The 23393-nt window shown below is 43.3% G+C and overlaps 1 protein-coding gene across 5 annotated transcripts in view; it reads right to left on the bottom strand.

The window, feature by feature from the left end:
* Positions 1 to 2920: 2920 nt before the first annotated feature.
* The window catches only part of SEPTIN6 (septin 6), a 53734-nt gene continuing 33261 nt past the window's right edge, over positions 2921 to 23393 (bottom strand). Inside the window, exons 5-11 of one of the 5 annotated variants that reach the window (XM_063142029.1) lie at positions 22335 to 22496; positions 18328 to 18424; positions 17237 to 17405; positions 15910 to 16042; positions 13256 to 13446; positions 12074 to 12119; positions 9990 to 10013 (exon numbers count right to left, since the gene is read on the bottom strand). In XM_063142029.1, the coding sequence (XP_062998099.1) occupies positions 12116 to 12119; positions 13256 to 13446; positions 15910 to 16042; positions 17237 to 17405; positions 18328 to 18424; positions 22335 to 22496 (756 nt within the window). In that variant the 3' untranslated portion in view covers positions 9990 to 10013; positions 12074 to 12115. The other 4 variants (XM_063142028.1, XM_063142025.1, XM_063142026.1 and 1 more) reach the window with 4 other exon arrangements.

Genomic DNA, 23393 nt, shown 5'->3' with positions numbered 1-23393 from the left:
TATTTCCTATCTGGCCCAGGCCTATTACCAGCTTTGCCCGGCCCTGAGTGTGGGTGCCAGGTAAGCCTTTTTAGCAGGGTGGGGTGAGGGGCTGAATTTCCATAAATGGCACCACAAGTAGCCTTACTCAAGGCCAGCCAAGCGATTTGGGTATCTAAGGCTGAAAATCCCATAAGTATCTCTCCCCCTCCCTAGAAGTAAAAATACAACAATAATATATTCAATTACAAAATGAATATTGATGTGCTGACCTTTCATGACAATCAAAAATCATCAATTTTAGACGGCTACATCTTCTCACTTCATCAAGATATGGTGTGGCAATATCCATGGCGTGGTATTTGACTGATAATGGATCGGACACACAACTACACACACACCAAAAAATAATCTAAAAGCACAGGAGCTGCAATATCATCATGTGAAGAAGGGTTGCATCCACATGTGCAGGGCTGCTGCCCAAGACATTTTGCTGCCTGAGTCAGAGCAGCAAATGGTGCCCCCCCCCCCCCACACTCAAGTCAAGGTGGATAGTACCCAAAGTTAGCTGAATTATTTTGGTACATGTGGCAGAAAATGCCGAAAGCACCTCTCCCCCTTCCATGGCAGCAGAAATACAAGGTAAATAATGAACAATTTGCCGCCCCTTTTATGACACCCAAAATTTGCTGCCTGAGGCAATTGCCTCACTCTGCCTTGTGGTAGGGCTGGCCCTGTACAGGTGTATTGTCCACATTGCCCACCCCTTGTATAGCACTGTGACGCAGAGAGAGGAAGCCAGTGTTATCTCTGGAGCCCATGAACATGTTTAGTGGCAGGTGGGGTTCAGGCAGTGGGGCTCATATTTCTTTAGACAAGAAGTTAACCTGTGAGTGGAGGAGGCCCTTCTAAAACAATGTCTTCTAGGAAAAGGGACTGGATTTGTTATTAGATCAAAACATCCAATTTACACGCCATCAGTAAGGTGACCAACTTTTTTTTTCCTGGCACGACTTCTATGGGACTGTTCAAATGACCCTTCAGGCTCTGCAGTTAGCGAAACTGCGGTTCTCTGGGATTAGCACTAGCCACAAGCCATGCTGTCACACACATGTGACAGGGCAAAATTCAAGGGATGAACTTTTGCCCTCAGGTAAGGTTTCACCTTGCAAGGCAACTGGAAAGCAGCCACTGAGAACAGCTTTTTGCACCCTTGATGTCTGAATGTGAGACACAAAATAGGAGGCCCTGGATGGATCTCGGATCACAACAGGCCCAAGACAGTCAAGGTGGGCTGGGCCGGCCCCCAAATGACTCTTACTGCTGTCAACATTTAAGGGGTATGAAACGTTTGTAGTGTTTATCTACTGTATACAATTAAAAGGAAACTTTTGGCAGAATACATGCTCAAACTTCAAGAATTTCAGGATGCTATAATTACCATAAAGACAAGTGATTTATTGCAGCACTGATGTTCAACACTGTCACCTGATTAAGTCTTACAGTGCAATCTTAAGCATTTTTACTTCAGAAATAAGCCCCAGTAGGCTTAATGGGACTTAATTGCTAATATGCACTTAGGATTCCATTGTAAATCGACCAAAGTGTTTTAAACTCTGGGATCGATTAAATCTCCATACATTTGCAATTACTAAAATTTGGAAGGGGGAAAATGACTGTTTTACCCAGAGGACCTTCTCTTCTGCTGCTCCCAGACTGTGGAATGGCCTGCCGGCAACCTGACAGTCTTTTAGAAGTTAAAAAAGCAATAAAGACTGATCTATTCCGGCAGGCCTACCCAGTGAAATTTTAGAATGTTTTAAGGATGTTTTAATCATGTATGCTATGTTTTAATCAGTTTTTAATGTGTTTATATTCATTGTTGTTCCCCACCTCGATCCAAGTGGAGAGGCGGGTAAGAAAATTATTATTATTATTATTATTATTATTATTATTATTATTATTATTGGTACGTTACAGTAATCAGTCTTCGAAGTCCATCCCTCATGAATAAAGGAATGCTTCCTCAAATATCGTGACTGCAACCTGCAGTTTTTATATGTATGTTACAAACTATTAAATATTGGAATTGTTGTAGATCACAAGCCAACAGTGTGATATGGCTGCAAAAAAGGCAAATGCTATTTTGGGCTGCATTAATAGAAGCATAGCTTCCACATTGCACAAGTTACTGGTTCATCCTGAGTACTGCATCCACACTTCAAAAAGGATGCAGACAAGCTGGAGGGGTTCAGAGGAGGGCAACGAGGATGATCAGGGGTCTGGAAACAAAGCCCTATGAGAAGAGACTGAAAGAAATGGGCATGTTTAGCCTTGAGATTGAGGGGAGACATGATAGTACTCTTCAAATACTTGAAAGATTGTCACACAGAGGAGGGCCAGGATCACTTCTCGATCATCCCAGACTGCACGACACAGAATTATGGGCACAAGTTACAGGAAGCCAGATTCCAGCTGGACATTAGGAAAAACTTCCTGTTAGAGCAGTACAACAATGGAACCAATGACCTAGGGAGGTTGTGGGCTCTCCCACACTAGAGGCATTCAAGAGGCAGCTGGACATCCATCTGTCAGGGATGCTTTAAGGTGGATTCCTGCATTGAATAGGGGGTTGGACTTGATGGCCTTATAGGCCTCTTCCAGTTCAACTATTCTATGATTCTCTCTCTGTGTGTGTGTGTGTGTGTGTGTGTGTGTGTGTGTGTGTGTGTGTGTATTGGCAGATTCCCTGGGATGCCATTTCAGTCAATTAAAAAGGGGGGTTAATCAACTAACCTGGCCGATCGATTAAAATTACTGCCCAAATATTGTTTGACATACAATGTGGATTGATAGTATGTATACTCATGTTTGTCTGTATTCATGTTTCAAAAGTACCATGTAATGATATAAAACGAAAGAATGACAAAGCACATTAGTGTACACAATTTATTTTAGAGATTGCAGAAACATAATCACCAGGGAACACCAAGTTTTGGGAGGGTCACTTTTTATTGAAAATTGACAACATTAGAAAGGTATCAAGCTCAACAGTGCTGGTTCTTTCGTGTGGGTCATGTAAAGAGATACTGAGTGCAGCTGTCAAATCACAATTCTTGTTTGTAAAGAAACAAAAATAAGTGTTTAAAAAAAGAGACGGCGAAAGAGAGAAAGAGACAAGGAGAACAAAGTTCTGGGAAACAGACCCCCATGCAGTGAACGTTCCAAAAAAGTTCCAAAAGTGGTCAGAAAATGCATTTTTAAGGGCAGTAACATGTGCGATATCTTTGAAAACAAAATGACCAATTACTGACAAGTTTCTCCACAATCTTGATATTGATAACAGAAAAGTCATTTTTGCAACCCAGGATGATTTCAGGGAGGGTTGAAGTTGTGGGATTAAATTTACTACAGTAATAATACTTAGTCTTTATACAATGCTTCTTCCCCCACCCCGCCCTCGCCAAGTGCTCCAAGCGCTTCATGTGTTTTATCACGTTACTCTTTAGAACATCCCTATAAGATGGGCCAGTATGGTTATTCCTAGACTGGGAGAGGCAGGCAACTGAAGCTGAGAGAAGAATATGTATGCTTTCTAGATCACAGCTCGCTCTCAGCCACCACGGCGCACTGGTCTGCAATAAATTTAGTGGGAGTTTTGTAACAGAAACATTACTCAATTGAGCAGATTACTTTTTATTGAAATGGCAGAGGTTATCTATGATCCCAATGAAAAATATACTTTCCCCTCCCCTTACCCTTTCCCCACTGCCCTTTACTTCAGTGTTAAAATTAAATATTCCTCAGAGGTAGCAAAGTCACTTGTTTTTCTGTTTGCTGTTCATTGCATAAAACAGGTTTGTTTTTTAATCCGCGCAAACCAATGAAGTAGCACAATTTTTCCACAGATACTTTAAAAACACCCATCGTAATTATATTGAGGCAAAAGAGGAAGGAAATATTTGTGTGTGTGTGTTTTTAAAAAACCAAAACTCCTGTCTCAACGTCGTTTGGCTACGTTGTTAATTTGTCCACCATCTTTTGGTTGCTTCTTGAACCTTTTAACCGATACGCAGATGCTTGTCGTTCTGATATTTTCCCCGTCTTGTTGCATAAACCGCTAGATGCCTCAGCTTTAAAACACCCCCCCATGCACATCAGAAAAATGGGAAAATAAACAAAAGCCAGTCTTTCCAAATATCTGAAGACTTACTCATTCCTCCCCCCTCCCTCTCCCGAGCAGGGTGGGTATCCCTATACGTTTCCTCAAGTGGAAATCTTCTCCCTCAGACATAATGCAGCAGGTGGAGACAGATTAGAAAAAACTAGAGAGAAAAAGAGAGAGAGGGGGAGAGAAAGGGAAAAAGAAAAAAACAGAGATCATCAATTAAAAAGCCAGCGTCAGGGGTGGGGGAGCGCATTCAAAGAAAAAGCAGAAAACAGATCACAGGACACAACTAAATCGAGTGAGAGGAGACATGAATTGATCAATACTTGTGCAGCTGTTAAGGTCTCAAACAGAGCAGCATTGATGCATCAGGAGAGATCAAACACATTAAATATTTGAAAGCAACACATATTATTGTAGAATTATGGATGCAACCACACTGTAACAAAATTCACGCAAGCACAATTTTTTTTAAAAAAAAAGTTATTTTTTTCAGATCAGTGCAAACATTCAGAAGATGGTAAGAAAAAACACAAGAGGAGCATTGTTAAAACAGCCCCCTAGTTTTTGGCCCCCAACACCTGGAATTCATAGGCATACTGAAGTTGGAAGTTCCATGAAAGTCTGGAAACAAAGCCCTATGAAGAGAGACTGAAAGAACTGGGCATGTTTAGCCTGGAGAAGAGAAGATTTAGGGGAGACATGATAGCACCCTTCAAATACTTGAAAGGTTGTCACACAGAGGAGGGCCAGGATCTCTTCTCCATCTTCCCAGAGGGCAGGACACGGAATAATGGGTTCAAGTTACAGGAAGCCAGATTCCAGCTGGACATCAGGAAAAACTTCCTGACTGTTAGAGCAGTACAACAATGGAACCAGTTACCTAGGGAGGTTGTGGGCTCTCCCACACTAGAGGCATTCAAGAGGCAGCTGGACAACCATCTGTCAGGGATGCTTTAAGGTAGAGTCCTGTGTTGAGCAGGGGGTTGGACTCAATGGCCTTATAGGCCCCTTCCAACCCTACTATTCTATGATTCTAAGTTCCATGATGGAAGGAATAAAAACAATCCCCCTCTCCCCTTTCTGAACTGCATACTGGCTTTGGTTATTGACTAACCTACTTTACCAGGTTGTTGTGAAAATAAAACAACACACACACATCTTGGGCTTTTGGGTGGAAAGAATAAAAATGGAATAACATAAATGGATGCAGCTCTTGTTCATTTCAATGGGTCTAGCATGAGAGAACAACCTAGTGGGTTGTGTCCCATGGATCCGTTCTGCCTGCCAACATCCACTTGGGAGAGGCGTGCTTTCTTTTTGTAACAAATCAGGGAACCAGTTGGTATTACCCTATTTCTTCGATGGTAAGATGCACTTTTTCCCCCATATAAACATCTCTAAAAATGGGGTGCGTCTTAGAATCGCGGGTGTGTCTTAGGGTTTTTTTTCCTGTTGGTGGTACTGAAATTAGTGTGCATCTTACAATCGATGGCATCTTACAATCGAAGAAATTCAGTATTAAAGGTACTCTGGATTTTGAGGCTTTACGTACGTCCATCTAGCTGAACTACCAGGAAGAGGCATGAGCACCTAGGTTTGGAACTTTTGTTATAATTACACCCTTCCTCTTTGTTGCATTTAAAATCTCTTTAAACATTTGGTGAATCTGGAATATATTTTTTCCACCCAAAGAGAGTTTGAATCCACAACTGTACTAGGGATAAAGAGCCCTTTGCAACTCCTGTGTGTGACCATTCGAGATAGGAAGTCTTTTCAAAAATATATTCTAAGAGGTCATTTGCAAATCTATAAAGAAATGAACTAAAACACTAACTTGTTAAAAAAAAACTGATCTAAACTAAAATTGTGGAGGCCCTGCCTCTTCCATAGACCCATAAATATAGTTGTTTGTGAACAACATTCTTGTTTTTCTAAATACCCATCTGCTGAGGAACACACCAGAATGAGCTAACCACCTGAAGTTCCAGTATACCTGCTTTTCCAGGTGGTGTGATCAGCAAAGAATCAAGGGAAACAAAAGCATATAACAATTATTCATTACCGCATATAAGAACGGAATCCAATGTACAAGCAACATTTAGTTAGTTTACTTGTTCTCGCCACTCCAACATTTAACTAAGGTAGTGGTGTTGTCTTTTAAAACAGAACAAAAACAATACCCGCCGGTCACAGTCAGCATGGTCTTTTTGCCAGTAAAAAAGTAAACATCTAAAAACCATACTGGCAAGTAAGAATTGACATTTTATTCATTGGAGGTTGAAAAAATTAAAATAATATGAAGGGGATTGGCCCAGGATCACCTCTTCAGTTGTCTGCCTCTTTGCAAGGCACTCTCAAAATTCCAAATATGCCTTCCAAACCCTAAAAGATTGGAGAGACTTGTCATAGGGACACTATTCTTGGTATTTACCCTCCTCTAAAAAAGGGTGACTGGTTCTGGCTTTCATGGGAGGTTATTGGTGTGGCGGCAGAGAGGTTCTGGTGCCGGCATCCACTGGGCCTTTTCAATGCCGCCATCTGGCACATGCATGAATTAAGGCTTACGCCCCACAACTAGGGAGGGGATGGGGTTTGGGCACGCTGCCTCATTAAGTTATTCTGCTGAAATGAAGAGAGTACATCCTGCAGGCCTGAAGTCCGCCCACCAACCTGCCCTATAACCTTGGTGGCAATTCTTGGAGCCAGTATGATCATAGCCCTTCCTTCAATCCCAATGTAGCCTCTGATGGAGCTACAGTTTATTGGAAATGAGGAATTACTGACAAGTACATGAGCCTCGTGCCGGACTTTTCCTCCCACGCTAACATGGAGCAAAACTCACCCCATGTCCTGACATCTTACTGACAAGAGTTTTCTTGCCCTGCATCAAATGGCAACAGCAGTCCTGTGGTTATCACAGTCCACTGTTTAGTGTGTGTTTTTTGTTTTTAAGTTCAATATTCTGCCCTTCCAGGGCGGTTTACAAATTAAAAATAAAAAAAAACAAATCCAAAAGAAATAAACACTACGATTGGTAAAAATTCCAGTGGCACTAGAAACAGAGCTTACAGGCTTTAACACACCTGGCCAAATTCAAGGGACTTCACCTGGCATAGAAATGACATTAGAATTCTGCACCTGGCAAACGTTCCTGTGCACAGCTTTCCAAATATATTCCTAGGGGGTTAGAGAGAGGTGCCACAACCAAAAAGGCCCTCTCCCTGATTGTCACCTGCTTAACCTCAGATAGTAGGATCCCCTGGAGAACGGCCTCAGAAGGTTCGTGTGGCAGCAGACAGACCCTACTTTAGCTCTGGGGATTCTGGGAGTTGCAATCCAAAATACTGGGAGTGAGCCAGTTGAGAAAAGCTGCTCTTACTTTCTAGTTCCACCCTTTCTTTACCTGGAGGCAATTGCGTGTAGGGAATTCACCACTGCTGCATAACTGAGCCTAGGACAGCCTTGTATTTAAGTTCTTCCTGGTAGCCATGGGAGACAAGGAATTAAGGCAGGCGAATGCGTAGGCTGGCAGGAAAAGGAATGGGGTACTTCAGTCCCTCCTCTGCATCCAGCATAGAAACTAAGCAGGCTGCCTGAGAATGCATGCCCCCCTTTTTTTATTCCAACCAAGGGCCAGTGTTCCCTATCCCTATTCCTCCGCCAGATTCCAGGAGGCTAGTAATAGTTTTTGCAAGCTAGTAACTATTATGGGCTTATTTACAAGGCTGGCCTAGGATGGTATCCTAAAGACATTCTGCAGTGTGCAAAAAACCAAAAACCAATACTGTTCTTCTGCACGGTTTACAAGGCACACACACCATTATACAGCCAAAAAATAATAATTTAAGGAAAAATCAGATACTGATTACGAAGAATATGAATCTAGATTTATCATTGGTGGAAGCATCATGAGAAGGCCATGGCTGAACAGAAGCGTATTAAATAAGTGAAGGTCCAATTCCAGCTCAGTGTACTCAAAGGAAATTACTCAGTACACAGCCATGGGTTACTGTAAAAGAAGGGCAAAAAAAAAGAAGGGGGGAGAAACAGAAACAAAGGATTAACCAATTATTGTCTGAAAGAAGTTTATTTAAAAAAGAAAAAAAAAAGCTTTCCCATCAAAAATATAGACTTTAACAAGGCAACACAGAGATGTATATGCCAATACATTTGGGGTGGGGAATAGCAATTCAGAACGATTTCAGTGCAATGATTCCACTTCTAAAAAGTACGTTGTAATCCAAGACTAATGCTCCCATTCTAAATGTACTTGTTTGTCTAAGATCCTATTAAGGATAAAAGGGCTGTGCATGTTTGTTTGGCCGGGGGGGGGGGATATAACCCAAGACACCTGTTACAGAGGCAACTGATTTCTTCTGGGGCTGGGGATTTTATTGCTGAGTGGGGCCATGGACTGCTCTAACACAGTGGTTGCGTTCGGACCACACAATAGTCAATGGTGGGTTAATAGTCAACTCCACGGTTGATTATTGAAGGGGTACTCCCTGCACAACATGATTATAATCAACCGTGGTGTGCATTAAGGCCAGTGTTGAGTTAACTATTAGTCAACGGAGTGTTTGATTGCTACATCCCCCACCCTCTCTCCCCCTTCAGTCCTCCCGCTGGTATCCCATCAGCCATTGCGAGTTCTGCCAGCTGGACTAGAGTGGCAGCCGCTGCTGTGGCCACTCTTGCCAGGGGACTCTGTAGTCCCCGAAAATAACCAACTGAGTGTGACGAAATAGTCAACGGCGCACGACACGACATGATAACCACCGGTTGTTCAAATTATCATCTCTGCACAGCGTTGGCAATTTTGTAGTGTGAAGAAGTCAGGACAGATGACACAATAACCAACCGTTGACTATTTAACCCACCATTGACTATTTAGCCCACTGCTGACTATTGTGTCAGTCAGTGATTCAGGAAGTTCTTATAGGTAGGGGATGGTGTATGCGGACATTGGAGGCCCTACGCCTGCAAGGGCTCATTAAATCAGAGCAAGTATTCAACAGGAGCAGGAGCATCACTATCTGCACATCACACCAGTTGAAACGAAAGAGTGACCAGCAATCCAAAAGTCATAAATAGGATAAAAGAGCCCTGACTTCCTCGGTCATTCTGATGTTCCTCTGTGCTAACTGCCCCTTTCACATCCTTGTTTTTGCATCAGCCCCAGCCTTCACACAACCTAGTGCCCTCCAAATGTGTTGGACCACAACTCTCATCATTCCCAGCCAGCATGGGATGGTGGGAGTTGTGGGCCAACACATCTGAAGGGCACCAGAGGTTGGGAAAGGCTGCAGGTGGCCTTTATGGTGCGTTTTGTAACAGTCAAAGTGCAGGTCAAAACGTAAATGCAATAAACAAAAAGATTCCCATCAAGAAGAATCCTATAAACCTCTTTAAACAAGCAAGGGGGAGGGGGAGAACTTTTTAAGCAGAAACATTGTTGGTTTCCCTAGATAATCCATGACAGGGCTTAGGCATCACGGTGCAATCAGTAAGCAAACATGCATCAGTAAGTCTTATCATGCATGCGCCTACCCACCCATGCATTCATGACACAGAACATCTTAAGGGCATTACACCCGCAAACCTCCGGTCAGTAGACTAAGATAGACAAACAAGTACTCAGAACCTCTCTCATCAGCTCCACAGAAAAGTCTGCAGAGTTCTTCGCCAAAACAGTCAAGTGAGTCCAGCCTCTTTGTGTATTTAGCAAACGTGTCAAAACAGAGCAAGAGGGCGCACTGAGAAGGAAATGGGCAAAACAGGTAGAGGGGTGGGCTGCATGTTAACTCAAAATGTGGGGTGGTCGTTTCTGGAGCAAAAGGCTAGGATCTACAGGAAACCTGAACTGAAAACAAAACAACAACAAAAAAGGATTAATGCTTTTCTAGATGAATAGTAAGTTAATAAGATAAATATGGCATGAAACAGGGATGGGCAACACATTTTGGATCAAGGAGCACAACGGCAATACATCATGAGAGACAAAGGTTATTGTATGGATGTCACATGCAATTAGCGTATGATTTGCACAAGCCCCACTGGCACCACACTACTGAAGATGAACATATTGTATCTGTGATACCTTAGATGTCCAATAATGATATTAAGTGGGGGTGGTGGTGGAGGTGGAATAGCTTAAAGCAACAACCAACAATAAATCTGGATCAATATTTATCTGCCTTTTTTCTAGTGCCTGAGACATTAAGCTCATACATATAATCATTATGTTGTCAAAGGGACTAGAAACTTTAAGAAGAAAATTTTCAGCTGAGATTCCCGAGATGCTACAAAAGAAAAGTACTGAGCAGCACCAAAGAACCCCCCTGGTATTCCCATGTAGTCTTTGGGTTGCGGGTTGCCTCCCCCTGGGGTCTCTAATTTATAGGAGGGAGAAAAATAATGTTAGTTTGGCTTTTAATTTTACTTAAACATGCTTGAACACACAGCGCTATGAATACAGCCTTTCAGTTTTCAGCAGATTGCAGCAGGGTAGTTCACTTAGATGCAAATTGTTTGTGACCCAGAAAAAACAGGCAAGCCATGCAAGGCTTCTCAGACCAAATCATTACTGGGAGTGTTTGTGAATTGTTGGACAAGTTATTTGGTTACTGCGCTTCGCAAGGACCAGGACAGATGCCCCATTCAGAAAGGCCATGTTTGCAAACTGTCTTAGGAACAAAAAAGAGGGCCTCTTGGAGCCACGGACCAGCATGCCACAGTGTTGCATATGGCAGCCTGCCAAAAGCAATCCAGAGCTATAACAAGAGCCCACGATGTTTACTCCCTTCCAACCCTTGAAAATGTTCTCGGGCCTCATATAAACACTGCCATTGTTTGAGCTTATTTTTCACAATCCAAGCCTTGAAGGGCAAACCATTGTTTTCCTTTCCTCATTCTCAAATCCCTCTCTTTCGTTCTGCGGTCTTATTGATCTGCAACCCAGAAGAAGTCCCATTTGAATTATATTATCAGGCCCATTCAGGGGAAAACATGAGCATGAAAGGCAGGCAGCTTTGAGTCAAACCAGATGCCAACCTGAACATCACCGGAATGCACCTTTCTTGCAGGTGGATTGGTTGGTGGCAGGTTAGGCTACCGTGGGTCAGCAACTAATTTTTTAAACCAGGGGTGGTGGGGAAAACTGCCAGTTCCGGGTTTCTGATGGCCCTTGAGAAAGTTCCCCATGGCAGATGTCTCTCCCTCAGTGCATCTACCTTCCCACAATTGTCACCAGCTCCTCCTCCTCCTCCTCCACTTGCTCATCACTGCTACACAGGCAAAGTGTGCAAATAGGCAGTGGCATCTACTGCTTCTCCTCACTATCACTGTTGTCTGGGCCATACCAAGAGGCAAGTGAACAAGCAGAGCGCAATAGTGAGGAGGAGGAGGAGGAGGAGGAGGAGGAGGTGGTGGTGGTCCAGGGGGTCCTTGCCAGTGGGCCCATGCTAGGGTGTGGGCCTTTGGCAGGTGCCCAACCATGCCTACCCTTGACGCCGTCCCTGGAACAAGTCCCAGAAGGGCCAGCAACACAGGCTTCATCCAATACCACAGCGCCAATCGTCTTTTTAACCCATCCCTCCCCAGTTAGAAGAGGAAATCTGTCATGCACCTGAGCTACTTACGCTGCTGAAGGAACTTTGTCCAGCCAAAGAATGAGTAAGTAGCTGGGCACATATCAGAAGAACTTCTAAGAAACCTTTGGTGGATGTTCATGCTGGAGGAAGGGACTAGAGAGTCACACATTGAGAGAAAGCAGCAAAGGTGCATAATTGTCTGCTGGGATTGTTGGATATGCAAGAGGGCCCAATTGCACGTTCAGAGTTGCTGTGGCGGAGTTTTGTTTTTTGCACAAAGCACCCTGTGGGGTTCCCACTGCAATGGCTATTTCATTTAGTCAAAGCTTACCAGCACAATATTCTTTCATGCACCATGCAGCAAAGAGCAGGCTTAACTGTAAAAACAGCATACAAATTAAAACCAAGGAAGAGGAAGGCATTTTGGTGTATCAAAACAAGAATAAAAGGGGGGATAAAAATCTTGATTTTAACTTTTTTCTTAAAAACTGAATTAAGCAAAACGAAGGCTTCTAGGAGGGCCAATTAATGGGCAGATGCTTTAAACACAAGACGTGAAGACTTGAGCAAAGTTCAACTTATGGCAGAGGGAGGAGACACTGCCTCTTTATCTTTTGCGATGGCCCGCTGAGTTAGAACATTACAGAGGGTCTTGATTTGGCTAAAATTGGAGGGAGTCAGGGAGAGGGCCTGCCGGATTTCATTAAAGGTCTCCAACCTTTGCCTCCCTAATTCAAGCTCTGGACTGAGGTGACATTACTAAGCTTAAACCTCCAGTACTAAGTTGAAGCCTGACATTGACCAGAACCATTCAGGCAAATAGAGGTGTCACTCTGTCCCTACATGTCTGTTCTATACTCCGGTATGCCTGACATTGGCAATTAAGAGTGAAAACAGAAACAGAAGTGAAAATGAAGGACTGCATTGAAACTGAGCGCAACTCGCTTTAAAAACTGATGCCAGGATTTGGCCCAGGCAAGTTTTGTCTAGCTTTTACCAGCATGAATTCTGGCAGGGCCAAAGACTGCTAACACAGGAAGCAGTGGACTTCTGGCAAACCTGCAACAACCAGTGTGGTGTAGTGGCTAAGGTGTTGGACTGGGAGTCGGGAGATCCGGGTTCTAGTCCCCACTTGGCCATGGAAACCCATTGGGTGACTTTGGGCCAGTCAAAGACTCTCAGCCCAACCTACCTCACAGGGTTGTTGTTGTGAGGTTAACATGGAGAGGAGGATTATTATGTACGCCGCCTTGGGTTCCTTGGAGGAAAAAAAGCGGGATATAAATGTAATAAATAAATAAACAACCCTTCGAGGGAGAACACAGTCGTGTCTCTCTCTCTCTCTCTCTCTCAGCTGTTTCAAGCCATTACGGTAAATGCAGTCAAGAAACAGCCTCAGCAGAGGACTTCAGACATCCAAGACAAACCTACTTTTGCATCCAGAGAATAATAAAGGGAGAGTGGTGGTGGAGAAAACCATGTCTCAAAATGCCACCCAGTGAAGCCAACTTACTTTTTTCTCTCCTTTTCCCTTTTCAGGGTTTGCGATCCTCCTGCCTGCTGAGCTTGAGACTGCAGCAATTCGGCCGCCGTCTTCCTCTGCTTAAATGCATTGACTTCATCGTCCAGGAATTTCTTCTTGTCCTCCACTTTCTTCTTTTCGTCCTGATGCAGCTTCTTCAGGCGATCAAATTTTTCGTGCAACTGGAATAAGAGCAAAAAGATGCAACAGCGCTAGGACCATATGCTAGGCATAGGGTAAGAGTTTTCAAGGTTGGGTTTTGGGGAACCTTGGGGTTCCTTAATGAGGAGCTCACTGATGGTGGACGTCCCCCTGAGCAGCTTGTCCACTAATACCAGCCTTCGTATGAAATGTGCCATTGCAGGGGAGCATCTAGGATAGACTCTCAAGTTTGTGCAAGGTGACAGTGAGGTCCAATAATCCTGCAACAAGCACGCTGCATGAAGTGATTGCACACCCAGAAATATGCCACCAAATTCTCTGCCCTCTGGACGGGTGTCCTCAGAAACAAAGCCATGGGAAAAGGGTTTCCAGCATAAAGGAAGTTTGAAAACCAGGAGGTGACACTGCCAGTGCAATATGACATTGCAAGAGCGGACAAATATTCCCCTCCTTCTTAAGCGCGATTTCCCCAATTGTCTGATGCAAGGGAGATGGAGTCCCCCCCATCTCCTCAAATAAACTAATAATGCTACTTGATTCTTCCTTTGCTTAATTGTTTCTGTGCAAAACAAGTTAGAGATCACTGAGAACACCACATATTGACAGTGAGGGATAGACTTAGGCCATAGCTAGACCTAAGGTTTATCCCTGGATCATCCAGGGGTCAAACCTGTTCATCTAGGTGACACACAGGGGGATCCAGTGCTCAGGCAGGGGCGAACCCTGGAGGATCCCAGGATAAACCTTAGGTCTAGCTGTGGCCTTGGTTTGCATGCAGCGAACAACCGACAGTTAACAAACCATGGTTTGTTTGGGAGTGTATGGGTGCAAGCTGGCTCCCAACTGCTCACCAGCTTCCGCTGCGCTAAATAACCCAGAGATGCTCCATTCCTGGGTTGTTCTCCATGACATGTGAACCTGGAACTCTGGGTTGTTGAGAAAGAAACAACCCAGTTTAACTCAAGAACAAACCATGAGTTCAAACTCTGGGTTGCTCCTGCCCCTCAAGAGATCTGGGTTCACGTATCACAGAATATAATCCAGAGATGGGGTATCACTGGGTTGTTTAGAGCACCAGAGGCGGATGAGCAGTCAGGAGCCAGAACACTCGCTCACTCCCATGTAAGAACATAAGAACATGAGACGTGCCATGCTGGATCAGACCAAGGGTCCATCTAGTCTAGTGCTCTGTTCACACAGTGGCCAACCACCTATTGACCAGGGACCAACAAAGCAGGACATGGTGCAACAGCACCCTCCCACCCATGTCCCCCAGCAACTGGTGCACACAGCCTTACTGCCTCGGATACTGGAGGTAGCACAGAGCCATCAGGGCTAGTAGCCATTGATCGTCTTCTCCTCCAGGAGATGTGTTCCTAAACAACCCATGGTTAACAAACCCTTGGTTGTTTGTTGCGGTGAATCAGGTGATAGTCTTGTAGGAGACTGCCCCTGCGTTCCTTGCTTGGGGAGATTACCAAAATACCTGGTGCTCATTATGCTGAAGAGCTTTCAGTTGTTGGCTTTAAACAAGAGCAACCTTGCTGTGCTGAAGGAGTGAACTCGCAAATGGAAATGCTAATTTTTAAAGAGAGATATATTTTTTAAAAAATGTAGACATATACTAATGTTATTATTATTATTATTATTATTATTATTATTTATTTATATAGCGCCATCAATGTACATTGATGAGTAAAACAGTAAATAGCAAGACCCTGCCGCATAGGCTTACATTCTAATAAAATCATAATAAAACAATAAGGAGGGGAAGAGAATGCACCAAACAGGCACAGGGTAGGGTAAAACTAACAGTATAAAGTCAGAGCAAAATCAAGGTTTAAAAGCTTTAGGAAAAAGAAAAGTTTTTAGCTGAGCTTTAAAAGCTGCGATTGAACTTGTAGTTCTCAAATGTTCTGGAAGAGCGTTCCAGGCGTAAGGGGCAGCGGAAGAAAATGGACGAAGCCGAGCAAGGGAAGTAGAGACCCTTGGGCAGGTGAGAAACATGGCATCAGAGGAGCGAAGAGCACGAGCGGGGCGATAGTGTGAGATGAGAGAGGAGAGATAGGAAGGAGCTAGACAGTGAAAAGCTTTGTACGTCAACAGAAGTTTATATTGGATTCTGAAGTGACTTGGAAGACAATGAAGAGATTTCAGAAGTGGAGTAACATGGTCAGAGCGGCGAGCCAAGAAGATGATCTTAGCAGCAGAGTGGTGAACAGAAACCAACGGATTGATGTGAGAAGAAGGAAGGCCAGTGAGAAGAAGGTTGCAGTAGTCCAACCGAGAAATAACCAATGCATGAACAAGAGTCTTGGCAGAAGAGACAGACAAAAATGATCGAATCCTGGCAATCCAAATTACCATATTCCTGCATCTCAGGAACATTGTCACAACAGCTCTCTGTAATATTTAACCTGAACAACACTCCCAATTTGAGCCAAAATCTGATAACACAACAGATAAACGGATATCACATTCACCTCTTTTTCAGCCTCTTTCAGCTCCGCTTCTTTCTCCTTGACTCTCTGGACAAACATTTGCCGCATCTCCTCTTCCTTTTTCTGCAGCTCTCCCAGGAACTCGTTCCGTTTGGCCTCATATGTTTCTTGTAAGCTAGCGTGACAAAGTGGGAGAGGGGGTGGCAAAACAAGATTTAGAAGGGAAAGGAGTAGGGATCGAATTCAGTGCATGCAAACTACTAATGACTTGAGAGTCTACAAATCTACATTGCTGTGATTATGCTGAACTATATGAAACAGGACCTCTAATTAATCGCCTGCATGGAACCTGGGTTTTCATTAAATAATAAATGTTGCAAGTTTCTAGTCCTCAACGTTGAAGACAAAAACTGAAATCTAAAGTATGGGAAATTCAGGTTGATTTTTATATATAAATAAGATAGATAGATAGATAGATAGATAGATAGATAGATAGATAGATAGATAGATCGATCTCAAATCTCTTGCAAGGAAAATTTACATTGTGTGCTCAGAAAGGAAAATTATCAATGGATGTTTAGCATGTGTAATTTATGCTGTTTCAATAATCTGGAGACTCATACCATTTGGAGATTTTAAAATTTTTGTTTTAGAAAGAATTGAGGTTATGTAGAAGAAAAAATAAAGGAAGTAGGAATGTTGATGGATCAAGAGCTGCGGAGGGCAGGGAAGAGTGCATGGTATAGAAGATTTTGAACTTTTTTCCACACACTGTTCATGTATGTCTCCAAACACTCCACTAAAGCTACAAAGACATAAGCTTAGATATTTCACACACACACACACACACCGTGTGTCCAGACACACACCACTTCAAAAAGTTCAAAATTCAGTGGATTACACTGTTTTCTGGCCATTTAACTAAGTGCCGATGTTTTTCTTTAATTATTTTCTACATCAAGGGTGCAGAACTTCAGGCACGTGGGCTAAATTCGTTTCGCCTGGGCTCTCAATCAGCCCCCCTGCAGTTCCCCAAACAACCATGGTCCCACCCCCTTTTTCCAGACCACTGATCTTGTGGTATTTTTCTGTGCAGTTCCCCCACACACACACACACACACAAATCTAAAAAGTTAAAATGCCTCTCCTAAGGCTAACTTACTGGCAATAAGAGCTTTAAGCTATAATACACTGGTAAATTTGCCCTTGCCCCCTTTTGCCTTAAGCCACCCCCCCCCATCACCCACCCACCCCCGAGAGTTTCTCCCAAATGGAACTTGGTGCTCAGGCTGAAAGAGGTTCAACACTCGTGTTCTACGTCAAGATGTTTTTCCTTTCCAGCCATTTCTACCCAACCCATATTCAATACCTGAATGGCTTGCTATCTGGATCAGTGTCCTTAAATCCCATTTCTTCCAGTTTACATCGCCGGTACAGCTCATAATGGCGCGTGTGGGTCTGCTCGCGGAGATCCTCCATGTTGACACGGATCAGCATTTCTCTGAGTTTTACAAAGTCACAGTGCGCTTCATTTTCCACTGTCAGGGTTCATGTGGCAAAAGGAAGGAGAAAACCAAGGGCCACTTTAAGGCAGGTGGCTCTACACAACATTATCCTGGGGCTTTTTGCACATCGTAACAAAAAACAGGCCATGGGTCTGTGGGTGGTTTGCAGACAATGGCAGCAGCCCACCCTCGCCAGGATTGCACAACGCAACAAGCCATGGTGCCACTTCAACCTCCCCACTGCGGCTTGTGTATGCAGAATGACAGATGACACACAGCATGACGGCCCCGAGTGTGAATTTACCCATGGTGGTTTACCATGTTGTGTGAACCAGGTCACTGAGCTCCTCTCACAGTTAAGGAGGAGAGAATTGTACCTCCCCTTAGTTAACGTGAAACTACAGCTGCCTGGGAATGATGGGAGTTGCAGTCCGACACATCTGGAGGGAGCCAGGTTGGGGAATTATTATTATTATTGTTATTATTAGTATTTATTACATTTATATACCACCCCATAGCTGAAGCTCTCTGGGTGGTTTACAAAGATTAAAAGACTTAACATTAAAAATCAATATACAAAATTGAAAACCATAAAAACAGCTAACATTTAAAACAATTTTTAAACTCTCAGCCAGGCCAAAGCTAATTCTGACATCAGTTAAAACTCAATATATGCTGTTAAATGCCTGAGAGAAAAGAAAAGTCTTGACATGGCACTGAAAAGATAACAATGTTGCCACCAGGCGAGCCTCATCAGGGAGATCGTTCCATAATTGGGGGGCCACCACTGAAAAGGCCCTCTCCCTTTTGCCGTCCTCCGAGCTTCTGCTCAATAAGGTGAGGCCTAGCTAATATGGCAGAGAACAAGGGCCCGTGAATTGCAACCCTGCTCTCACTCAGGTCACACACCCACAACTGGGTAGAATGAGGCACCATAACCAGCCCTGTTACTTACCTTGCACCGTCCCCCAGGGATACTGGCGGGCCTTCATCATTTTGTTTCCTATCTTGACTTCCTCTGTGCTGCCAATCACGGCAAAGGGTAAATGGGCCTAGAACACAGCAAAAGAGAGAGATTATTATTATTATTATTATTATTTATTTATTTATTTATTTATTTATTTATATAGCACCATCAATGTACATGGTGCTGTACAGAGTAAAACAGTAAATAGCAAGACTCTGCCGCATAGGCTTACATTCTAATAAAATCATAATGAAACAATAAGGAGGGGAAGAGAATGCCAACAGGCACAGGGTAGGGTAAGCAGGCACAGGGTAGGGTAAAACTAACAGTATAAAGTCTGCACAACATCAAGTTTTAAAAGCTTTAGGAAAAAGAAAAGTTTTTAGTTGAGCTTGAAAAGCTGCGTTTGAACTTGTAGTTCTCAAATGTTCTGGAAGAGCGTTCCAGGCGTAAGGGGCAGCAGAAGAAAATGGAGAGTCTTCAAATAATAATCATAAGCAGTATCTTTATAGCACTTTTCCTAAATGTTTAAAGCATTTCAACCTGGGGCACATCTACACGGGCTCTATACACTGAAGTAAATGCGCAGATTCGCATTTTAGGACACATGACACTGCCGTCCAGTCGCAGCAGCGCCGAGTTTTTAACTCGACAATGCGCATATTTACAGTTGCGATTTAACACGACATGTGCACCGCGTTAAACTGATGTGTCGTCAGGGGAGTTAAATCGCCTTTTGACATGTGGGCGTATCTTCCACGGCAGAACGAAGTGATTGGCTGAGCTCCCACCTATCACATCCTTATAAATAAATAAATTAAATAAATAAATAAACAAACAATGGACCTTTCCATGTATGGCCAAATGTGCATTTATGTCAAACAAAAACAACCCCAAAATGTTTTTTATATATGACCTTTTGCTCTTCCATTTTAAAATATTTTTATACACTCACAAAGTACCCCTGTGGATCCCATTTTTAGGTCTGGCAAAGGAAAAGTGGCACAGAAATAGCACGCCCTCCCTGGCCATGAGAAATGGCACATGCCTCCATCCTACAGGAAATGAACGGGGAAAGTATTTCTTGCAGCACTCTACAGTAAGAACCGAAGATGACTGCCGGAAACAAACTCATGGTTTGGATCCAAGTTACAGGTTGCATGGTTTGGGTCCAGGTTACCTGCGGGATCGCCTTCTCCTGTACAATCCGCCCCACACACTCAGGTCCTCTAGGAAGAACTTACTCCAATCAACAAAAACAAGGCTGGTAACCATTCCCCAGAGGACCTCCTCTTCTGCCACTCCCAGACTGTGGAACGGCCTGCCGGGAGAGATTCGTCAACTTAACAGTCTTCTGGAATTTAAGAAAGCCATAAAGACTGATCTCTTCCAGCAGGCCTAGACAGTTGAATTTTAAGATACCTTTTAATAATGTGCTGCTTTTAATAATGTATTAGTTTTATATGTTTTAATCAATGATATGTATTTTATGGTGTTTGTATTTGTGTTGTACCCCGCCTCGATCCAGAGGGAGAGGCGGGTAACAAATAAATAAATTATTATTATTATTATTATTATTATTATTATTATTATTATTATTATTTCAAAAAGCAGCGTTGAGAAAAGAGGACAGGGTGTGTCAGTGATGGGGTGGCACGAGAGTACCGTTAAGGAAAAAATATCGACAAGGTTGTATTTTGTGCTTGGCTGCACACCTGCCGCAGACAGCATTATAACAAAAATACTGCATATATATATAGCTATAACAATTAAGCTGTTTCTGTGCCGTTTCAGTGAGACTTAGCAGCACAGAACATGTAGGCAGGACTGCAGAGCACTTGACAATTCTGAATGCAATGTTCCTCTGAGCCTACCCTTTGCATTTCAAATATAAATTGAAAGTGGGAGGGCTGCATGTGGAGTAGGAGTGTGCCAAAATGGCAGGGCTGGGTGGGTGGGTGGAAATCAGGAGGGTTAAGAGAAGTGTTCCGTCTATATAACTGGTGAAAAATAGCAAGCGACGAGAAGGAGTCCTCTTCCCGCCTGCCACCAAATGGTGTTTCAGTCCATGGTAGCAGAGAGTGGCTTTTGGGCACTAAAAACCAGAGGTGGAAAGCATCTAAGTCAGGTGAAAAGAAGAGAGAAACAGGTTCTCAGGATGCAAAGGATGTATTGATACAAAGCCCAAAGGATTTATTGATACAAAGCCCAACGCATTTCGGCCTGTGCCTTTTCAAAGGCCTTCTTCAGGGGGTTGTCAGAAGAAGTCTGCAGATTTTCCTCTAATACTAGGCTGCATCATCTGATACTTGTCATCTGATACTCGTCATCTGATACAATGAGTATCAGATGACGCAGCCTAGTGTTAGAGGAAAATCTGCAGACTTCTTCTGACAACCCCCAGAAGAAGGTCTCTGAAAAGACACAGGCCAAAACGTGTCGGGCTTTGTATCAATAAATCCTTTGCAACCTAAGAGCCTGTTTCTCCCTTCTTTTCACCTTTTTGGGCACTAGCCCTTGCCCATGGGAACAGAGAGGACTGGGCTCAAAGGACATGGGCATGCTTGAGCCCAATGCCACCCAAATCCCAAAATTACTCCAGCAGGAAAGTAAAGCTGCCACCTGGCCAAGCAAAAGGATCAAGAGGGAGGGGGAACTGGGCTCCGTTGAAAAGCTAAAGGAAGGAGGGAATGTTTCAACTTTTAATTCAGACACTCACCCCAATCCCCTGTGAAGCTTCACAGGTTCCTACTTGGTATTCCAGACTTACAGAATCGCCAACTTGCTACTCAACAAGTTTCATGGCTGATGTGAAATGTGGATCTAGGTCTCAGTCCAACACACCATTGTCTAGGTTATACTAAGAGCACAATCCTATGCCTTCTTAGATCAACCCCCTCTCCCCAAAACAAACCACCCAGCATTCCCCAGCCAGCCATTTGGAATGTTAAGAGAGTGTCATGGGTGCTGTCACAAGATGGCTGCCATGAGAGCTTTGCCAGGGCACTCATTTCCCAGAAGGCAAACTAATGAGACCCAAAGAAAAATAACTTGTCCAAGAATCTAAGTATAAGGCAGTAGTGGGTTCTGACTTCCAAAACTCAAAATCACTCTTCTAAACACCAAAAAGAGGTGGAGGACCGCAATTCACTTTCTAGTGTCTCGGCCTCCCAATTATTTTAATTTAAAAATCTTAAGAAATAAAATAAAAGCCAGAAGTGGCAGGGAATCTGTTGGACACCAAGAGAGGTGCCCATAGGTGCCCCATTAGCAAACCAAACCCTACATAAGAACATGAAAAGTACCATGCTGGATCAGAACAAGGGTCCATCTAATCCAGCACTCTGTTCACACACTGGCCAACCAGCCATTGGCCAGGGATCAACAAGCAGGACATGGGGCAACAGCACCCTCCCGCCCATGTTCCCCAGCAACTGGTACACACAGGCTTATTGATCTCGAATACTGGAGATAACACACAACCATCAGGGCTAGTAGCCATTGATAGCCTTTGCCTCCAGGAACTTATCCAACCCCCTTTTAAAGCCATCCAGATTGGTGGCCATCACCACATCCTGTGGCAGTGAGTTCCATAACTTAACTATGTGCTGTGTGAAGAAGTCCTTCCTTTTATTTGTCCTGGATTTCCCACCAATCAGTTTCATGGGATGACCCTGGGTTCTAGTATTTTGAGAGGGGGAGAAAAATGTCTCCTATCCACATTCTCCATATCATGCATAATTTTGTACACCTCTATCGTGTCTCCCTTAGCCTCCTTTTCTCCACATCATGTCTACAGAATGGGTTGTATAGACCTCTCTGTATATTTTTAAGAAGGCAAGCATCTAGTCCTCATGGCTGAAAGTGCATCAAAGTGGTCTTCGGGCAGGACTTGCAATTAATTGGCAAGGGGCAGTTTCCTCACTACAATATCTCATCAAATTACCCCAAAGTGCTCCCACTGCAGGTTTGTTTTTATTTGTTCTTTCACTTACATTCATTGTCCCGTTTATTTCTGCCACGGATTCATCATCAGTAGGAAACTGATAGATTTGCACCCCGTTGCTGACAAGTTCGCTTGTGATCTTAATTTTGAATTTTGTCAGCTCGCTCTTGGAGATGGCATCCGATTTTGCGATTATAGGAATGATATTAACCTGTAGGAAAGCAAAGAAAGAAGAAAGGGAGAGGGTGTGGATATTCCAGGTCATACTATGCATCCCACTGAACAAAAGAGGCTACCTTATACTGACTAAATAGCACTGGTGCATTTACTCCAATGTTTTCAACTCAGACTAGCACTAATTCTCCAGGGACTCCGGTGAGAAAGGCCTTTCCTGGTCCTGCTACTTGATTACCTTTTTTAACTGGAGATGCCAGGGACTGAACCTGGAATCTTCTGTACGCAGAACATGTGCCTACCACTATAAGCAATGGCCCATCCTTAATAGCAGTGCTGAGCCAAACCCTGCTCCCTTTTTTCAGGAACATTTTCTCTTCCTGTGAAAGAGGCATTGGAGGGAGAACTTTGGATAATTTTTCTTCTTGGGGAGGGTGACAGCGTTTCCACATACCTCTTTAAAGTGTAGCCTTCTTTCTATTTCTTATTTCTACTTGGAGGATCTCGGCCATTCTTCCTGAATGCCTACTGGAGACCATGTGACCTCTCCCTCTCCAATAGGCATTCAGGAAGAATGCCTCTTTCACCAGATTTTTCATTTTTCCCCACCCCACCCCCACAAAATGCCAAAAATAGAATAATCAAAATTTTCAGCACAGCACTACTTAATAGTAAACAACATGGCAGAAGAGAGAGCAGTGTGAAACAATATGTCATTGATGTCTTCACATCAGAGTGGATAAAAATCAATGATTTTAAAAAATAAATAAATTAAAAATCGGATTTTTTTTTAATTTAAATGGGATTTTTTTATTATTTAAACAGATTTTTTTTAATAAAATGCTTTTTGAGGAAAAATCTATCTAAAGATGGTTTTCTATTTAAGATACATTATAGTCCAAAGGTTATTCATCATGAAATAAGGATTAGTTTT

Source organism: Elgaria multicarinata, chromosome 15, assembly GCF_023053635.1.
Source record: "Elgaria multicarinata webbii isolate HBS135686 ecotype San Diego chromosome 15, rElgMul1.1.pri, whole genome shotgun sequence".
In the NCBI taxonomy this organism is placed as follows: Eukaryota; Metazoa; Chordata; class Lepidosauria; order Squamata; family Anguidae; genus Elgaria; species Elgaria multicarinata.
This window is presented reverse-complemented; position numbering and strand designations above follow the sequence as displayed.